At 37.8% G+C, this 21802-nt stretch overlaps 1 protein-coding gene across 1 annotated transcript; it reads left to right on the top strand.

Annotated features, from left to right (window-relative positions):
- Positions 1 to 13603: 13603 nt before the first annotated feature.
- On the top strand, positions 13604 to 14526 carry LOC110540146 (olfactory receptor 5AC1-like). Its single transcript, XM_021626963.2, is given in 2 exon segments — positions 13604 to 13703; positions 13706 to 14526. Coding segments are annotated over 2 exon segments (921 nt in total).
- The last annotated feature ends 7276 nt before the right edge of the window (positions 14527 to 21802 follow it).

Genomic DNA, 21802 nt, shown 5'->3' with positions numbered 1-21802 from the left:
TTTTATTCTTCTGATGTCCTTCCTCTTTGCCTTTCGGGATGGGGATTGAGCATTTTAGTCAGGGTCCTCTCTCTTGATTAGTTTCTTTAGATGTACAGATTTTAGTAGGCTTATCCTATATTACATGTCTATATGAGTGAGTATACACCATGTGTGTCTTTCTGCTTCTGGGACATCTCACTCAAGATGATCTTTTCCAGGTCCCACCATTTACCTGAAAATATTTCCTTATTTTTCATTGCAGAGTAATATTCCATTGTGTAGATGTACCACAATTTCTGCACCCATTCTTCAATCGAGGGGCATCTGGGGTGTTTCCAGGTTCTGGCTATTACAAATAAAGCTGCAACAAACATGGTTGAGCAAATGTCCTTATTGTGTACTTGAGCCTCTTTTGGGTATATGCCTAGGAGTGGTATGGCTGGATCTTGAGGAAGTGCTATTCCTAGTTGTCTGAGAAAGCACCAGATTGCTTTCCAGAGTGGTTGTACAAGTTTACATTCCCACCAGCAGTGGAGGAGGGTTTTCCTTTCTCCACAATCTCTCCTAAATGTGTTGTCACTTGAGTTTTTCATCATGGTCATTCTGATGGGTGTAAGGTGAAATCCTTTGTATCCTATCTGATCACCATGGAATAAAGCTGGACCTCAACAACAAAAATAGCAAAAAGCCTACACACACATGGAAACTAAACAACTTGCTACTAAATGACAGCTGGGTCAGGGAAGAAATAGAGAAAGAAATTAAAGTCTTCCTAGAACTCAATGAAAATGAAGGCACAACATACCCAAACTTGTGGGACACAATGAAAGCAGAGTTAAGAGGAAAGTTCATAGCACTAAGTGCCTCCAAGAAGAAATTCGAGACAGCTCATTCAAGCAACTTAATGGCTCACCTAAAAACCCTAGAAAAAGAAGAAGCAGAACATGAAAAAGGAGTAGACAGCTGGAGATAATCAAACTCAGGGCTGAAATCAATCAATTAGAAACAAATAAAACTATTCAAAGAATCAATGAAACCAAGAGCTGGTTCTTTGAGAAAATCAACAAGATAGACAAACTCTTAGCCAAGCTAACTAAAAGGCAGAGAGACACCATCCAAATCAACAAAATCAGAAATGAAAAGGGGGACATAACTACAGACACTGAGGAAATCCAAGCAATCATTAGGACTTACTTCAAAAGTCTATATGCCACAAAATTTGAAAATCTAAATGAAATGGACAGTTTTCTTGATTGATTCTACTTACCAAAACCGAATCAAGACCAGGTAAATCAATTAAATAGTCCTATATCCCTCATGGAAAAAGAAGTAGTCATTGAAAGTTTCCCATCCAAAAAAAGCCCAGGACCAGATGGTTTCAGCGCAGAATTCTACCAGACCTTCAAAGAAGAGCTAACTCCAGTTCTGGTCAAACTATTCCACTATAGAAACAGAAGGAACACTACCAAACTCATTCTATGAAGCCACAGTCGCTTGTTACCTAAACCTCACAAAGACCCAACAAAGAAAGAGAATTTCAGGCCAATCTCCCTTATGCAAAAATACTCAACAAAATACTTGCAAACCGAATACAAGATCACATCAAAGATATCATCCACTATGACCAAGTAGGCTTCATCCTAGGTATGCAGGGATGTTTCAATATACAGAAATCCATCAATGTGATCTACTACATTAACAAACTGAAAGAAAAAAAAAAACCACATCATAATCTCCTTAGATGCTGAAAAAGCATTTGACACAACCGAACATCCTTTCAGGTTTAAAGTCGTGGAGACATCAGGGATACAAGTCACATATGTAAACATAGTAAAGGCAATATACAGCAAGCCTATAGCCAACATCAAACTAAATGGAGAGAAACTTAAAGCAATCCCACTGAAATCAGGAACAAGACAAGGCTGCTCATTCTTTCCATATCTCTTCAACATAGTTCTTGAAGTCCTTGCTAGAGCAATAAGACAGATGAAGGAGATCAAGGGGATACAAATTGGAAAGGAAGAAGTCAAATTATCACTATTTGCAGATGATATGATAGTATACGTGAGTGACCCCCAAAACTCTACCAGGGAACTCCTACAGCTGATAAACACCTTCAGCAAAATGGCTGGATACAAAATAAACTCCAAAAAAATCAGTAGCCCTCCTGTACACAAAAGACAAAAGACTGAGAAAGAAATTAGGGAAACAACAACCTTCACAATAGCCACAAATGACATAAAGTACCTTGGTGTAACCCTAACCAACCAAGTCAAAGACTTGTATGAAAAAAATTGAAGTCTCTGAAGAAAATTAGAAGAAGAAATGAGAAGATGGAAAGATCTCCCATGCTCATGGCTTGGCAGGATTAACATAGTAAAAATGGCCATCTTACCAAAAAGCAATCTACAGATTCAATGCAATTCCCATCAAATTACCAACACAATTCTTTACAGACCTGGAAAAAAAATTCTCAACTTCATATGGAATAACAAGAAACACAGAATTGCTAAAACCATCCTCTACAATAAAAGATCTTCTGGAGGTATCTCCATCCCTGATCTTAAGCTGTGGTATAGAGCAACAGTTTTAAAAACTACATGGTACTGGCATAGAAACAGAATAGTGGATCAATGGAACTGAACAGAAGACCCAGAAATAAACCCACACACTTATGGACACCTGATTTTTGACAAAGATGCCAAAACCATACAATGGAAAAAAGATAGCATCTTCAACAAATGGTGCTGGTCTAACTGGATGTCTACATGTAGAAAAATGCAAATAAATCCATACTTATCACAGTGCACAAGACTAAAGTCCAAGTGGATCAAAGACCTCAACATAAAACCAGACACATTAAATCAGTTAGAAGAAAAAGTGGGGAAGACTCTAGAACTCATTGGTACAGGAGACAACTTGCTGAACAGAACACCAACAGCACAGGCTCTAAGAGCAACAATCAATAAATGGGATCTCATGAAACTGAAAAGCTTCTGCAAAACAAAGGACACTGTCATGAAAACAAAACGACTGTCTACAGATTGGGAAAGAATCTTCACCAACCCTTTATGTGACAGAAGGCCAATATCCAATATATATAAAGAACTAAAGAAGCTGAAAAGCAGCAAACCAAGCAATCCCATTAAAAAAATGGGGAACAGAACTAAACAGAGAACTCTCTGTAGAGGAATAGTGAATGGCAGAGAAACACTTAAAGAAATGCTCAATGTCATTAGCCACTAAGGAAATGCAAATCAAAACGACCCTGAGATTTCTTTTTATTCTTATTGTTTACAATTTATTCACTTTGTATCCTGGTTGTAGTCCCTTCTTTAAATTACTTATGTGAGATCTCTCCAATTTCTTTATGAAGGAAGTTAGTGCTATAAACTTTCCTCTTAGCACTGCTTTCATTGTGTCCAGTAAGTCTGGGTATGTTATGCCTTCATTTTCACTGAATTCTTCAAAGTCTTTAAATTCTCTCTTTATCTCCTCCCTGATCCAGTTGTCAATAAGTAGAGAGTTGTTCAGTTTCCACTAGTTTATAGGCATTCTGCTGTTTCTGTTGTTGAAGTCTAGCTTTAATCTATGATGGTCTCATAGAATACAAAGTGCAATTTCAATTTTCTTGTATCTGCTGAGTCTTGTTTTATGTCTGAGTATGTGGTCAATTTTGGAGAAGGTTCTCCAAGGTGCTTAGAAGAAGGTATGTTCTTTTGTGTTTGGATGGAATGTTCTGTAGATATCGGTCAGGTCCATTTCATTCATAATGTCAGTTAGTTTCATAATTTCTTTGTTTAGTTACTGTGTGGATGATCTGTCCATTGGTGAGAGGGGTGTGTTGAAGTCTCCTACTATTAACATGTGGGGTTTGCTATGTGACTTATGCTTTAGTAAAGTTTCTTTTAAGAATGTGGGTGCCCTTACATTTGGGGCATATTATCTTTGAACTGAGTTGTTATCTTGGTGGGTTTTTCCTTTGAGCAGTATAAAATGCCCTTCCCCATCTCTTTTGATTAATTTTAGTTAAAAGTGTATTTTCTTAAATATTAGAATGGCCATTCCAGCTTGCTTCTTATGTCCATTTTCTTGGAAAGCCTCTTTATCCTGAGGTAATGTTTAACTTTGTTGCTGAGGTGTGTTTCTTGTATGCAACAGAATGATGGTTCCTGTTTTTGTTACCATTCTGTTAGCCTTTGTCTTTTAATTGGTGAATTGAGACCATTGATGTTGAGAGATATTAATGACTAAGGATTGTGAATTCCTGTTATTTTGATGTTGGTTGTATTAGTGTGAATGAGTTTGTGTGTGCTTCTCTTCTTTTTCTTTTGTTGGTGTAGATTTATTTATTTCCTGTGTTTTCTTGAATGTAGTTACCCTCATTGGGATGGAATTTCCCTTTAGTATTTTCTGTAGAGCTGGATTTGTGGATATATATTGTTTAATTTTGGTTTTATCTTGGGATTTTTTTTTAATGGTGAGACCACTGAGGTCATGGTCTCTTAGAGTTTTCAAGACATCTGTCCAGGCCCTGCTGGCTTTTAGTCTCTGGTGAGAAGTCAGGTTTTATTCTGATAGGTCTGCATTTATATTTTACTTGGCCTTTTCCCCTTGCAACATTGCATATTCTTTCTTTGTTCTGTGGTTTTAGTGTTTTGATTATTATGTGACAGGAGAATTTTCTTTTCTGGTCTAGTCTAATTTCTTTTAAATTTTTTTTATTTTATTATTTTTTTATCAGTTACATTTTATTAACTCTGTATCCCAGCCATGTCCCGATCCCTCATTCCCTCCCAGTCCCTCCCTCCCTACCTCATCTCCACCCTGTCCCTTTCCAAGTCCACTGATAGGGGGGACCTCCTCCCCATTCATCTGATCCTGTTTTATCAGGTATCTTCAGGACTGGTTGCAAAGCCCTCCTCTGTGGCCTAACAGGACTGCTCCTCCCTTCGGGGGTGGGGAGACCAAAGAGCCAGTCATTGAGTTCCTGTTAGAAATAGTCCTTGTTCCCCTCACTTTGGGAAACCAATTGGTTAGTGAGCTACCACAGGCTACATCTGAGTACATGGTCCTTGGTTGAATGTCAGTCTCAGAAAAGACCCTGTGCCCAGATATATTTGGTCCTTGTGGAGCTCCTATCCTTTCCCCATCAGACTAACTCCCCTTCTTTCTTATGATTCCCTGTACTCTGCCAAAGGTTTGGTCATGAGTCTTTGCTTTGAAAACACTGCTAGTCTAATTTCTAATTGGTGTTCTGTGTATGCTTCTTGTATGTTTATAGGCATTCTTTTTTTTTTTAAGTTGGGGAAATTTTCTTCTATGATTTTGTTGAAAATACTATCTGGTCTTTGGAGCTGAACTCTTCACCTTCTTTTATTCCTATTATTCATAGGTTAGGTCTTTTCATAGTATCCCAGATTTCCTGAATGTTTTTTTTTTTTCAGGGATTTTTCATCTTTGATATTTTCTTTGATTGATGTATCAACTTCTTTATTAAAGCCTCTGTAGCTAAGAGTCTCTCTTCCAACTCTTAGATTCTGTTGGAGATGCTTGCATCTGTTATTCCTGTTTTCTTCCCTAGGTTCTGGTATTGACATATTGCCCTGTTGCCTGGTGGCCTCTGATGGTCCCTAGGGCCTGCCAGACTACTGGAATGAAGGTAGGGGAGAGGTCCAGTGGATAGAGGGTGCAGGGAATAGAGCAGAGCTCACTGCTGTTGTGTTTGTCCAGTGGTCTGATGTAAGCAGGGGGCTGCCATATAGAGATCTCACTTGTCTTTCCCAGGTGGCCCCCAGGAGCCTCCAGGAATGGAGAACTGGACCCAGAATTCTGTGCACAGGGGATGAGCATTTTCTATAATTCATATAAGCAAGACCAACTTACAGCTTCACTGCTTAAATACAGGATAAATCCTAGAGAAAATACAAAAGACATTATCAATGTCCAAGAGGAATGTTTTGTGGATGAGAATTGAGGCTAAGTATAATTGTGGAGAATATGTTACTTAAGTCTGTTCTGTGTTCATATGTTTTGGGAGTAAGTTAATAACTGTCTTCCTAGCAGAAAAAAGTACAACTGTATCAGTTCCCTCATTAATATGAGCACACGGGAAATACTTCACTTATTCTCTAAAGTTTTGTACATGTGCAGTAAGGGATGCTGCATTCAATTTCAATAGCATTTAATACAATCAATAATGGCAGCACACAAATAAATTGGCCATGGTCTTATTTTATCACATTCAAAACCTGTCTGAGGTTATCTGCTTCTGGGAACTGTTTCTCCAGTTTATCTTGAGTTTTAAGTGAGCTGTGTGCTTGCATGCATGTGATGGAGGAGGTTGGTTTTTAGCTTAGAGATACAGGTCAGTCACTGAATACCCACGAACAAGGCACATGTCCTTATCCAGTGGAGGCACTCCAGTGATTTTGTTACCTGTTGGAGAAATAGTTTTAGAATGATAGGTACATCATTACAATACTGGTCAGGTTTAGGTTTATAAGAACTATATGAATAAGAAAAAGATTAATAAGACATTATTAGGTTTATAAGAACTATATTAATAAGGAAAAGATTGTATGAGGAGTCAGTTGACTGTTATCAATGGCTGGAATAAGGACAGGAGGCATCATGTGAGACCAAATGACTCCTTTGGTTTCAGTGAAATTTTGAGTTTAAAATGCTGTTGATGAATTTGACTTTTCCTCAAATGGTAGGAAAAACAATTAATAACAATATAGTTAAATGATGTCACCCTGTTGATTTGTAAAACAAATCTTATGTTGTGAAATTATTCTTTCTGTGGTTTCAAATTTTATTCAGGGTTTTCCAAAAGAAAAAAAAGTCTTAATACTCTTTGGGATATAGTTCATTAGAATTTCAGCAGGTCAAATCTCTTATCCACCAAGAAAATACAGTTGTTGACTACACACACACATATATATATGTATGTATGTATGTACAAATTGTGTATGTGAGTATGTCTCACACAAGATGGCAATTGAATGGACCTAATCTGCCTATAATCAAATGTTCCTATTGGAGAAAGAACTACCCAGGAGCTTCTTTGATGATATTTCTGACATTGTGGGTTATGCAAGTCAGACATTGGCCATGGAGGAAAAATCACCCCACCAATATATTTCATTGCCTATATCAATTTATCTATATAATGAGGAGGTGATGAATGCATTGTTTCCACAAAAGATATTTTACAGTCTTTGAAAGTATTTTCTTTGAACTTATGACTCTCTCCTTGACGTTTTTCTTGGAATAAGAATTTATGTAACTTAAAGATGAAGCGAAAACTAGCATATTGAGGATACATAGCAACCCAGCATACCTAATTGTGACAATTTCGTGACCTTTTCATTTGTGTTCACAGGATAACCAAAGGCATGATGAAACTGGCGCCTTTATTCTATGTGTGTCTGTACTATGGGCCAGATTTCTTGATGACTCTGTAGGCATATAAAGCATTGGATATCCACCCAGCTAATGACATACCCTTTTAAAAATGAAGTGAAGAAAGACAAGCTTCTTCAAATCTCCAGTCACCTTACATTCCAGGAAGAGCAAAGCTTCACAAGAAAGTTACGTGTGACGGAGAGGCTGCACTCTGAGGAATCAGAAATGGTCTCGTGAGTATAAGATTTTCTCTTTGAGAGGTAGATGCTTCTCATCACCTTGTATGGACAGAACTTTGACAATGACCAAGTGCTCACAGCTTGACAATCATACCCCATTAAGTATACAATTTTGAACACTGTCTCAACTTTATTTAAATTCAAAACTTATGTCAGTATTCTGAAGATGTACTTGGAGTTACTGAATCCCTAAAATGGCCACGTTGACCAAGTACTCTCCTTTTGGCCACACTGTTACTCACCTCTTCTTTGGTGGGTGGGACCTGTGCCAAGCCTTGCTTATACATGCTGGCAGAGGAGGAACCTTTGCCCTAAAATCCAATCACATTGTAAACTAAAAGGAATTTGAGATGATTTAACAAACTACAATTATAAGACTGTTCATATTGCTAAAACAATTCTCTACAATAAAGGATCTTCAGGAGGTATCACCATCCCTGATCTCAAGCTGTACTATAGAGCAACAATACTAAAAACTAATGGTACTGGCATAGAAACAGACTGGTGGGTCAATGGAATCAAATAGAAGACCCTGACATAAATCCACACACTTATGGACACCAGGTTTTTGACAAAGATTCCAAAACCATTCAATGGAAAAAAGACAGCATCTTCAACAAATGGTACTGGTCTAACTGGATGTCTACATGTAGAAAAATACAAATAGAACTATACTTATCATCCTGCAAAAAACTAAAGTCCAAGTGGATCAATGACCTCAACATAAAACCAGACACACTAAATCTCTTAGAAGAAAAAGTGGGGAAGTGCCTTGAACTCATTGGCACAGGAGAGAACTTCCTGAACAGAACACCAACAGCACAGGCTCTAAGAGCAACAATAAATGGGACCTTGTGAAACTGAAAAGTTTCTGTAAAGTAAAGGACACTGTTGTCAGAACAAAATGACAGCCTACAGATTGGGAAAGTATCTTCACCAACTCTATATCTGACAGAGGGCTAATATTCAGTATATATAAAGAACTAATGACGTTAAGCAGCAAAAAATTCAAGTAGTTCAATTAAAAAATGGAATACAGAGCTGAACAGAGAATTCTCAGTAGAGAAATATTGAATGGCAGAGAAACACTTAAAGAAATGCTCAACGTCATTAGCCATCAGAGAAATGCAAATCAAAACGACCCTAAGATTTCACCTTACACCCATCAGAATGCTAAGATCAAAAACTTAAGAGACAGTTCTGGAGAAAGGGGAACACTCCTCCACTGCTGGTGGGAATGTGAACTTGTACAACCACTCTGGAAATCAATCTGGCGCTTTCTCAGACAACTAGGAATAGCACTTCCTCAAGATCCAGCCATACCACTCCTAGGCATATATCCAAAAGAGGCTCAAGTACACAATAAGTACATTTGCTCAACCATGTTTGTAGAAGCTTTATTTGTAATAGCCAGAAGCTGGAAACAGCCCAGATGCCCCTCAGGGGAGGAATGGATGCACAAATTGTGGTATGGAATATTATTCAAGAATGAAAAACAAGGAAATCATGAAAATTGCAGGTAAATGGTGGGATCTGGAAAAGATCATCCTGAGTGAGCTATCCCAGAAGCAGAAAGATGCACATGGTGTATATACTCACTCATATAGACATATAATACAGGATAAACCTACTAAAATTTGTATACCTGAGAAAACTAATCAAGAGGGAGGACCCTGACTAAAATGCTCAGTTCCTATCCAGAAAGGCAAAAAAGGCTGGACATCAGAAGAAGGAGAAAAGAGGGAACAAGTCAGGAGCCTGACACAGAGGACCTCTGAAAGGCTCTGCCCTGCAGACTATCAATGCAGATGCTGAGACTTATGGGCAATCTTTGGGCAGAGTGCATGGAATCTTATGAAAGAAGTGGGAAACAGTAAGATCTGGAGAGGACAGGAACTCCACAAGGAGAGCAACAGAACCAAAAACTCTGAGCACAGGGGTCTTTCCTGAGACTGATACTCCAACCAAGGACTATGCATGGAGATAATCTAAGACCCCTGCACAGATGTAGCCCATGGCAGTTCAGTATCCAAGTGGGTTCCATTGTAATAGTAACAGGGACTGTCTCTGACATGAACTGATTGGCCTGCTCTTTAATTACCTCCCCATGAGGGGGAAGCAGCATTACCAGGCCACAGAAGAAGACAACGCAGCCACTCCTAATGAGACCTAATTTACTAGGATCAGAAGGAAGGAAAAGAAGTCCTCCCCTATCAGTGGACTTGGGGAGGGGCATGCATGCAGAAGGTGGAGGAAGGGAGGGATTGGGACGGGAGGGGGGATGGAACCACAGGGGAGATACAACGTGAATAAAGTGTAATTAATAAAGAATTAAAAAAAAGAAAAAATAACTCAGATCACCATTAGCATCTCCAAATAAAAGTTTTTAAAGTAAAAAAAAAAGAGTGTTCATTTATATATTTTAATATAATGAAAACACCATACAAAGATAAGCACACACATGTACAGAATAATATACCAAAATATCATGAACTGGGTAAGACAGATCATGGAGGAAAAAGATCTTCATACCATCTACTAAAAAAAACAAAACAAAACAAAACAAAAAAACCCCTTTAATTATGGAGTTTGTTAAGTCATATTAGGAATCTGGAATTTGCTTAATAGTTTCAGATTAGCTAACTAGTTTGCAGAACCAAGTTAATACATTCCAAATATTTTTGGTGAAGACATTAGATTAGTGGTATAGTATGGCATGAATGATTATTAGAGTGACTAAAGATATTGAACTGCCATGCTCAAACTCTGTGATTACAAATCTTACCTTACTATGTTCAAAATGGAGTTGTAGAAATTTTTGAGTAGTTTGCTAAAGCCTGAGGACAGAGACTCATCATTCTTGATGAAATGATGTGAAGAGGAATCACATTTTAATTTTGCTTGAGAATCTCTGCCAGGGAGAATTTTTTAAAATTCTTTGCTATTATTCTCCTCAATGTATTAATGCTAATTTCTCTATTGACTTGTATGCTTGCAAGTATTTATGACATTCAATGTTAAAAAAATAATACCTTTCAGAATTGCATGATTATTGTCATCAAGGAAGAGATATTGCTCTGGTGAACAACAGAATGCTTAATTTCTTTGGTCATTTTCTATAAAATAAGCAAACCAGCATAGCAATAGTCCATTCTATAGTAATGGCAAGGTGTCTACTAAGACTCTAGTAGAAGGAAGTGAGGGAGAGTCAGCAGATCCTTGTCTAGGATTGTAATCACAGCTCTAGCTTGTCCATATGAATTTGAGATATCTTAAATGGTGGAGGATTAAAGAAGGGACCCCAAAATGACACCTATGTCAAATTGTCACCTAAATGGGATGGATCTTTTTTTGTGATGCTGCTATTTTTAATTCACACACGCTCTATAAACGCTCACCCACACTCTAATAAAGTCATCACTAAGTTGGACAGTGTTAGTATGCAATTAGTGCTATATCTGGAGTCAATAGATAATGTTTATGTCTTTCTGGGCAACACTCATTTTTTAAAAAATAAAATGTATATTGTATGTTTGAAGTTCCTTGTAAAATGCTATTGTATATAGATAGACAGAAATTATCTACTATAGAAAAGAATATTAACCCGATTAACATGTCCATTATATTTCATATGCTTTGTGGCAAGAAAAAAAAAACAAGAGCTAACTGTTAAAACAAAATCCTAACTATTATACAGTTTCATTAGTTAAGACTATACTCTGCAGAGAAGATGCATAGAAAAAACTAATTAGTATCCATGTTTTTGCTGTTAGAAATATGGCCTTCTTTTGCATTTAAATGTGGTCAGATTGTTTTGTTTTTAATTGAGAGCCACATATGTCACTTAATTTTCTAGCCAATACTCATTTCATGTGCAAAACCCTTCGGTAAGTGTATTCTGGCTTTATACAGATGAGAAAATAGACACCAAACAAAATCAAGTTGGGAAAATCACTGAGTAGTAAAATCAAACCCTTCAGGACTCTGAATCTCCCAGTGGGGCTGAATGTTCTCCCAGTTAGAAACACAAATATAGCACTTTACATAAAAAAATAACTGAGCTTCTTAAATCAACTAAGATATTCTGGAAGAACTATGAAGCCATTAATGTTATAATAAAAATGATATATAAATAACCCTAACAAAAACCTTTTAACTGTTCAGTTAATTACTGTGTCTATTTCCCAGCATGGGGTCTACAAAATTAAGAATATTAGTTGTTATTTTATAAACAATGAGAATCGCAAATCCTAAATGGCAAGTTTGTATTTTTCTGTGGTAGTAAAAGGTAGAGGTACATTTTAGGATCAATCTTAAATCAGTGTGGAAGCTGAATTCGATGAATGTTGTAAGATAGATTGGAATATCCTATATTCCAAGCAAATAATGAATAATTTCTGAGTTGAGTTTTGAACTGAATCATGGAGAAGGAAAGAAATCTATGGATACAATATAATCTTCAGCTGATAAAATCTAAAAGAGTTGGTTTCCTAAGAAGAACACAGAAACATCAGGTTTGGGGATGGGGTTGAAAGAGATCATATCAGCTTAGAACTTATTAAATGTCAAGTGCCTTGGGGTGCTCACCTGAAAATAAAATTAATGAGGTGATTTCAATTGTGCACAACTATGGGCAATAACAGGAAGGACAATAAACTCACTCTCAACCCTGCTCATCGTGACTGCTAAACAAGCCCCTACAGAGCCTCTGAGGACACAATGCCTACCCTTAATTGTAGCTTTGTGTGGATGATTTAATGATTGAGGTAATGCCCAGTAGAACAGTGCTGACATCATCCTATTGGGAGTCTCATGGAACCCATACATTATTTAAAGGGCAGGTTCATTGTAGGTGAAAGAAATTCTATCCTGCTCCAGTTTGGAGTTTTTGAGGAAAATCTGTACACAAACAATCCCACTTCATTCTATGCTTTGTGTGGTACTCCCAGAAATTTGAGCATGGTTTCAGCAATTGGGTGAGAGTGCTGATATCATTAGTATTTGCCTCAAATGATTTCTGCATGATCTGATATTGAGAATACCAATTAATTTGAAGATATAAAGAATCTTGAGTCATAGAGGGTATGTACCTAATAATTTAGAATTTTAATCAGCATTTGATTTTCTTTTGCATAGTAGAGTTCTTGGATGTATTTAAAAAAATTCCAAGTTGCTCTCATTCTTTTATTTTCACTGAGGACAGAAAAGCTGTGCTCATTCTCCATGCTGATATCTATTCTGATAGCTGATATTTTCAAATTAGATGAACACAGGTTTTCTACTATTGTAACTAACATTTTGATGTTTTTAAGTGTTAAATATTCTATCAAGTTATTTGTGCTTTTTACATATGGAAACATAACACATATTCTTGCATTTATTTTTCCTTAAAACTACTCATCAGAAAACTTGCCATTCTTTTAGAAATTGTCTATCAAGCACGAAAAAAATGTATCAATTCATGTTTTCATTAAATGTCCTTTCAGGACAGGGTCAGAAATAAAGAGCACAGAAATAAGTTTTATCTGAACATTGCTAAATAAGTAACTTTCATCCATGGGTTATCAACCTGTGGGTCACTGCCCCTTGAGAGTCCAGTGAGCATTTTATAAAGGTCATCTAAGACCATCAGGAAACACAGATATTTACATTATGATTCTTAATCACAGCCTTTACAGGTCACTGTATGTTTATTTATCAGATGGGAGGGGAGGAGGGCTCCTCTTTCTGAGAAATAGGGGGAAGAGGTGGGACTGGGAGGAGACGAGGGAGGGGGCTACAACAGAGATGTAAAGCGAGTAAATTGTAAAAAAAAATAAATTTAAGTTAAAACAGAAACTTTAAGCGAATATGTGAGTAAAGAAATGAAGGTAAATATTTGAAACTAGCAGAGAAGCATCACGTAGGAATAGATCAGTAACACAAACATCTCCCCATCTTAGGTTCTATCTTAGTGACTGTCCAGGTCAGATATGGAAGAAAGAAACGAGACTCCGGTGACTGACTTCGTCCTCACAGGACTCACTGAGTGTCTGGAGTTGCAGGTGCCACTCTTCCTGGTTTTCCTCATCGTCACCTCATCACCATGGTGGGCAACCTTGGACTGATCGCTCTCATCTGGAAGGACCCTCACCTACATATGCCCATGTACATATTCCTCAGCAGTTTAGCCTTTGCTGACGCGTGCACTTCGTCCTCTGTGACCCCCAAGATGCTTGTCGATTTTTTATCTACGGATCGTGAGATATCCCTGATCGAGTGCTTTGCCCAATTTTACTTTTTTTGTTCCAGTGCAACCACAGAATGTTTCCTCCTGCTAGTGATGGCCTATGACCGCTATGTCGCCATCTGCAACCCCCTGCTGTATCCCGTCGTGATGTCTAATAAGCTCTGCACCCAGTTTATAGTTGTGACATATCTTATAGGTGTTATGAATTCAGCCATGCACGTGGGCTTGTTAACGAGATTAACTTTCTGCAGGTCCAACATTGTACATTATTTTTACTGTGAAATTGTACAACTATTCACAATTTCTTGCACCGATCCTACAATTAACATGCTTGTGGTTTTCATCTGCTCGATCTTTATACAAGCGTTCACACTTGCAAACATTGTAGTCTCTTATACCCGTGTGCTCTTTGCCATCCTGAGAAAGAAGTCCGAGAAGGGCAGACATAAGGCGTTCTCCACCTGTAGTGCTCACCTGCTCTCTGTCTCTTTATTCTATGGCAATCTCTTCCTCATCTATATTCGTCCTGGGTCTGGACCTGCAGAAGATAAGGAAAAACTGTATTCTTTATTTTACACAATAATAATCCCCTTGCTAAACCCATTTATTTATAGCCTGAGGAACAAAGAGGTTCTAGGAGCCCTGAGAAGATTAATAAAGAAATAAACATTTGTCAAAAGTTTCAAGTGTTTTTAAAAAATCTCATAACAAGAGCAAAACACAACAACAACAAACCTCAAGTTCACTCTATGAGCCATTACTCTGCTCTTTTAGCAAAGAGCTGTTACTCAGAATGTTTTGTGAGCTCAGTATGAAGGAAACAGTTTCTTGCTCGGTTCCAATGCCTTGTGGCCATTTCCTTGCCTGTGAGTGTAGAGCTGGTTAGTTAACATTGTCTATACTGTGGTCGATTACACCTCAGCATTTTAATTTTGTAAATTAGCTATTTTCTAGGGACTTTCATCATCATAAGCAGCCACTGGAAATTTTACAATAAATAATGAGGAACAGTAACTGAAATAAATGAATGAATACTTGGCTACTAGTGTAAAAGTTAACGACTGAACTGTCACTTACACCTGCTAGGTGAAGGAAAATCAGGCTGCATCAAATACAGAGACCCAAAGCAGACATTACTCAGAGAGTAAGAGACCTTAGAATACTCAGCCCTAGATGAGATGTCGCCATCAAATTTGTCCCCTCAGAATTCAGGGGACCCCCTGGGACAGGAGATAGAAAGAGGGAAAGAACTAGTGGGCATGGAAGGGTAACAAGAAAGCAAGGTTCTCTAAACCAATCTGAGCAAAGCCCACATGAAACTAGAGACAGAAGCAGCATGTGAAGGGGCTGCCCAGGTCTGCACCAGGTCCTCTGTGTATCTACTTTGGCTTCCAGCTTAGGATTTCTTAGGGATTTTCTGAGTTTGCAAACAAGTGCCTTCTTCTGGGCTCTTTTCCTTCTCTTGGTTTGTTTTCTCTGAATTTAACGTAATCGTTTTTGTTTTAACTTCTTACATTTTATTTTGTTACATTTCAATAGTGAGTGAATGAATGAAAATCTAGGTTAAAGCAAAGGTTAACAACCACACTGTCTCTTACACCCGCTGGGAGAGGGAAAGTCAGTTTTATCCAATAGAACGACACCAGTCACTTCAGGGTATGTCCAGGAGATGTTGACCAACATATAATGGGCTCCAAAGATTTGTGTGTGTTTGTGTGTGTGTGTGTGTGTGTGTGTGTGTGTGTGTGTGTGAGAGAGAGAGAGAGAGAGAGAGAGAGAGAGAGAGAGAGAGACCTTTATTTGATTACAGTTTGGGGGGGTTGGGCGTGGTTTTATTTTGTTTTCTTGGTTTTGAGTGTTTTTGTCGTTGTATTGTTTTTTGTTTGTTTTTTGAGAAAGGACTTAAACTTGGGTAGGTAGGGATAGAGGAAAGATCTTGAAGGACTTGGAGAACAGGAAGAATATGACCAAAATACAGTTAAATTTAAACTTGTTTTAAATAATAAAAATAATTTCAAATGTTTATGATAGTTGCTTACCTAATTGAGCCTAATAATACCAAGGGCTGGTGATGGCTCAGTGGGTAAGGCACACCCACCAAGTCTAATAACCTTAGCTTGATCCTCAGGACCTTAGGGAGGAGGCCTGAAACTGCTCCAAAGAGCTGTCTTCTGACCTCCACATGTACACTGTGGCAAGGGCATGCTCACATATGAACACGTGCACACATTTACATACATGCAAATAACTGCATGTCATCAAAATTTTAAAACATTTGTGGTTTAATATGTCAATTGGATTAGGTTAGCCCAAAGTGGTTATTAATAGCTCTTAGAACAGCTCCACATTCTACTTTGATTAACAACATGGCATGTAGCCTGATACTCAATAACTTTAAGCTTAAAAACATTTAAATGTAACAAACGCGGTTGTACACAAAGTCCTGCGGTTCCACTGCTATTTCTATCAAATTTGGCAGAAGTTTTTCATGAAAAATTTACGGAAACACAATCTGGTACAACAAACTGGCACGTGAGGATAGCAAAGATAAATTCCACTGTTTATTTATCAACATAAATCCATATATAAATAGATAAAAATATATCATTATATTTTAAGTAATCATGCCCTTAGGGGTCCAGAAAGTTCATGCTTGGGAATTCACAGGCACAGTAGAATGTAGCCACAGATGGTCCAACTCCTTTTTTTAAAAAACAGGTGCATTCCACCATTTGAAGGGAAATGATACACAACAGTTGAATAATAAAATGCTTTTTAGTTTGCTCCCTGTAAATTCTATAGCATTTTATGTTAAAAATCCTAATAGGTGTAGTCTAAAGAATAACTTCTACATGGACTCCAAGTTAAATACACAAACATAAGGAGCCACTGCAGTGGGAAACAAAGATCTTAAGGGAGACAGGGAAGTAGAACACAGTGGTATGGAGGGGATGGAGAACAATGGGGAGAGGTTTGGGTAGGGAATGGTATGGGAGGACAGTAGGGGAGAGAACAAGATGGTGAGAGGTGACTAACAAGGATATTTGAAAAAGCCATGTGGTAACCCATTTTATAAGCACATGTGTACATATTCATGCTCATATATATATATATATATATATATATATATATATGCGTTTAACTGTAGTTGTCCTGCATGTTGGATAATGCTACCTTCAGAAGCCATGTGTTACTAGATGAAAAATTTAGCGCAAGGAGTGGGCCACCTCCCTCCCAGTCGTTGGTTAGGCATATACCCAGACACCTGCCAAAATAAAGATTATTGCCGTTGCTCAGTGCTGCCAAGATTTTGATGTTGAACATGGTGAATTCTTAAAGAAGAGTTTATACTTGTTTTTCATAAACTTCCTAAAGATTAAAGAACAAGGGAATATTTTTGTGGTATTTTATTTATTCTGGCTGTGCATAGTAGAGCAAATAAAGCAATATTGAACAAAAAGCAAACAAAACCCTAATAATTTCACAACTAAACAAGTAAAGGTCAAAAGAAAAATAAAAGCTATTTGATTTGGAAAAATAAGTTTAAAAATGTACAGATATTGTGATTAATTTTGTATAAAAGTTCTAATTTTTACTAGATATTTACTAGAAAAAAGGTGCCCTGTAAATGAATTTAGTACAATTTAATTATATATATATATAAAATTAAATATATATAATATATTGTCAATGGCATTTCTTAGTTCTAGAAATTATAAAAATAATTTTATTTACAATAAATCAATAGAAATGAAAATATACATCCAATCAGAATTTCCTTTATAAGAACATGGCAATATCATTTGCAATATCTCCAAACAACTCAAATATCTCTTAACTGAGGGAAAGAAAAGCAAAATGTGCTATATCTAAACAATGTAATATTATTGAGCAAAAGAAAGGAATAAAATAGCTTTCCATGCTACAACATAAATAAACTGAATGCATATCAGCTGAAAGAATTTGGAATCAACTCATAATAACATTATGCTTTCATCAAAAAACCCAGAATCGCCAAAACAATCCTGTACAACAACAGATCATCTGGAGGTATCTCCATCTTTGATCTCAAGCTGTACTACAGGGCAACAGCAATAAAAACTGCATGGTATTGGCATAGAAACAGAAAGGAGGATCAATGGAACCGCATAGAAGACCCAGAAATAAACCCACACACCTATGAATACTCGATATTTGACAAAGAAGCCAAATCCATTCAATGGAAAAAAGATAGCATCTTCAACAAATGGTGCTGGACCAACTGGATGTCTACATGCAGAAAAATGAAAATAGATCCATATTTATCACCCTGCACAAAACTAAACTCAAAGTGGATCAAGGACCTCAACATAAAACCAGATACCCTAAATCAATTGGAAAAAAAAGTGGGGAACAGCCTAGAACTCATTGGCACAGGAGACAACTTCCTGAACAGAACACCAACAGCACAGGCTCTAAGAGCAAAAATCAATAAATGGGACCTCATGAAACTGAAAAGTTTCTGTAAAGCAAAGGACACTGTCATCAAAACAAAACGACTGCCTACAGATTGGGAAAGAATCTTCACTAACCCTTTATCTGACAGAGGACTAATATCCAGTATATACAAAGAACTAAAGAAACTGAAAAGCAGCAAACCAAGTAATCCAATTAAAAAATGGGGAACAGAGCTAAACAGAGAATTCTCGACAGAGGAATATCGAATGGCAGAAAAACACTTAAAGAAATGCTCATCCTCATTAGCCATCAGGGAAATGCAAATCAAAACGACCCTGAGATATCACCTTATACCCATCAGAATGGCCAAGATGAAAAACTCAAGCGACAACACATGCTGGAGAGGTTGTGGAGAAAGGGGAACCCTCCTCCACTGCTGGTGTGAATGTAAACTGGTACAACCACTCTGGAAAGCTATCTGGCGCTTTCTAAGATAATTAGGAATAGTGCTTCCTCAAGACCCAGCTATACCACTCCTAGGTATATACCCAAAGTTCGTTCAAGTACACAAAAGGGATACTTGCTCAACCATGTTTTTTTTTTTTTTTTTTTTTCTTTTTTTTTTTTTTTCAATGCAGTTTATTCAGGAACATTGAACAATCCTCGGACCCCGGGGAAAGCCAGCCCACAGCTTAAATAGCCTCTGGGTAGCCAACCCAGGCGTGCCACGGGGGCAATGCAGATAGGTCCACATACATGGAAGCAAGCCAGATCCTCGGCCTTAGCCAAATGTGGAGTTGTTCCTGACAGAGAGCACTCACCATCGGGAAGGTGGAAGGCAGAAACCAGCTCCATCTTTAAGGCATAGCATTCCGCAGCTCTCTACAGTTCCCCCTTTTTGTTTTAGACGCATCAGGCAAGAGTAGAGGTCTGATCTCTGATATTAGAAATAAATTGGGACTTTGTACAGATGTTCATTTAGGTGTCATCCACCCAAAGAGCATCAGACCGTCCGATACCTTTTTCTCAGAGGCGGGACCTGGGGCATCAACCCGCATGCAATCAGACATGCTCTTCTCTGGGTCCAAAGCGGCTGACCCTGAGTGCAGTGCTTAGCCTCGCATCCTGAGCGTATCATTTTAGCTTTTTATGGTATCCAACCATGCTTGGGGAGAATGTCCTGCTTCAATGGCTGTAAAGGCCTGAATGATCATGGCTGCATCACACTGTTGTGAGACTCTAATCTTGCATATATACCACAGGCAAACCAAGGAGACCAACACCAGAAGGCCTGCTAACCCTCCCATGCCCGCCCATTCCTTCAGATGATTCATGGCTGCAGCCTCAACCATGTTTATAGCAGCTTTATTTGTAATAGCCAGAACCTGGAAACAACCCAGATGTCCATCAACGGAGGAATGGGTACAGAAATTGTGCTATTTTTACACAATGGAATACTACTCAGCAATCAAAAAGGAGGAAACCATGAAATTTGCAGGCAAATGGTGGGATCTAGATAAGATCATTCTGAGTGAAATATCCCAGAAGGAGAAAGACAAACATGGGATATACTCACTTATATAGACCTATAGGATATGATAAACATAATGATATCTATACATCTAAAAAAGATAATCAATTGAGCGGACATGGGGCAAGATGATCAATCCTCGTTTAGAAAGACAGATGGGATGTGCATTGAACGTATGACAGGAGTCTACTGAGCGCATCTGAAAGACTCTAACTAGCAGTGTTTTCAAAGCAAAGACTCATGACCAAACCTTTGGCAGAGTACAGGGAATCATAAGAAAGAAGGGGAGTTAGTCTGATGGGGAAAGGATAGGAGCTCCACAAGGACCAAATATATCTGGGCACAGGGTCTATTCTGAGACTGACATTCAACCAAGGACCATGTATGGATATAACCTAGAACCTCCACTCAGATGTAGCCTGTGGTAGCTCAGTAACCAATTGGTTTCCCAAAGTGAGGGGAACAGGGACTATTTCTAACAGGAACTCAATGACTGGCTCTTTGCCCTCCCCACCCCTGAAGGGAGGAGCAGTCCTGTTAGGCCACAGAGGAGGGCTTTGCAGCCAGTCCTGAAGATACCTGATAAAACAGGATCAGATGAATGGGAAGGAGGTCCCCCCTATCAGTGGACTTGGAAAGGGGCATGGTGGAGATGAGGGAGGGAGGGAGGGACTGGGAGGGAATGAGGGATTGGGACACGGCTGGGATACAGAGTTAATAAAATGTAACTGATAAAAAAAATTAAAAAATTAAAAAATTAAAAAAACATTATGCTTTCATATATGTGCAATATTAAAAATAAATTAGTTGACTTGAAATTGCATGAGCTGTTTTTCTGGAAACAGTGTCAACAAGTTTGCAACCTTGTAATTATACTTGAGACTCAAGAGGTATGTCAACCTCACTCCTTTTCTTTTGGTGATAATTTTATAAATATGATGGAAGTCATCTTTTCATCAACATTACATAGAAGAGTCAAAAGTTAGTAATTAGTGGCCAGGTCCACCTGGGGCACAGCCAGTAGAGGCAATCTCCATGTTATCCCTGCCTTTCCAAGGAGGCCCAGGAATATCCAGCTTAGACACAAACTGATATTGTGAATCAAATGGACCTTACAGATATGTACAGAACATTCCACTTAAATCAAAAGGATATACCTTCTCCTCAGCACCTCACAGAACCTTCTTCAAAATAACCATATAGTCAATCACAAAGCAAGCATCAACAGTTAGAAGAAAACTGAAATTAACTCCTTGTATATTATCAGACCACCATGGATTAAAGCTGGACTTCAACAACAGAAACAACAGAAAGCCTACAGAGTCATAGAAACTGAATAACTCTCTACTCGGAAACCACTGGGTCAGGGAAGAAATAAAAAATGAAATTAAAGGCTTTCTAGAATTTATTAAAAATGAAGGTACAACATGCCCAAATTTATGGGTCACAATGAAAACAACATTAAGAGGAACTTTTATATCACTAAGTGTCTTCATAAAGAAATTGGAGAGATCTTATACTTAGCAATTCAAAGCACACAGGAAAGCTCAGAAAAAAAGAAGCAAACACACTCAAGAGGAGTAGATGGCAGGAATTTATCAAGCTCAGGGTTCAAAACAATAGATTAGAAACAAACAAACAAAAAACAATACAAAAAATGAACAAAACCAAAAGCTGGTTCTTTGAGAAAATCAACAAGATAGACAAAGTAACTAAAAGGCAAACAGACAGTATCCAAATTAAAAAAAAAAAATCCAAAGTGAAAGGGGAAAAAGAACAACAGACAACAAGGAAGTCCAAAGAATTGTTAGGTCTTACCACAAAAGCTTGTACTCTACAATACTGTAAAATCTAAATGAAATAGACACCACCTACCAAAGGTAAATCAAAATCAAATTAAAAAATCTTAAGAGAACCATAACTCGTAAGGGAATAAAAGAAGTAATTAAAACTCTCCCAACCAAAACAAACAAC

Source organism: Meriones unguiculatus, chromosome 17 (assembly GCF_030254825.1).
Source record: "Meriones unguiculatus strain TT.TT164.6M chromosome 17, Bangor_MerUng_6.1, whole genome shotgun sequence".
Lineage (NCBI taxonomy): Eukaryota > Metazoa > Chordata > Mammalia > Rodentia > Muridae > Meriones > Meriones unguiculatus.
Note: the sequence above shows the minus strand (reverse complement) of the source record. Positions and strands in the feature narration are given on the sequence as shown.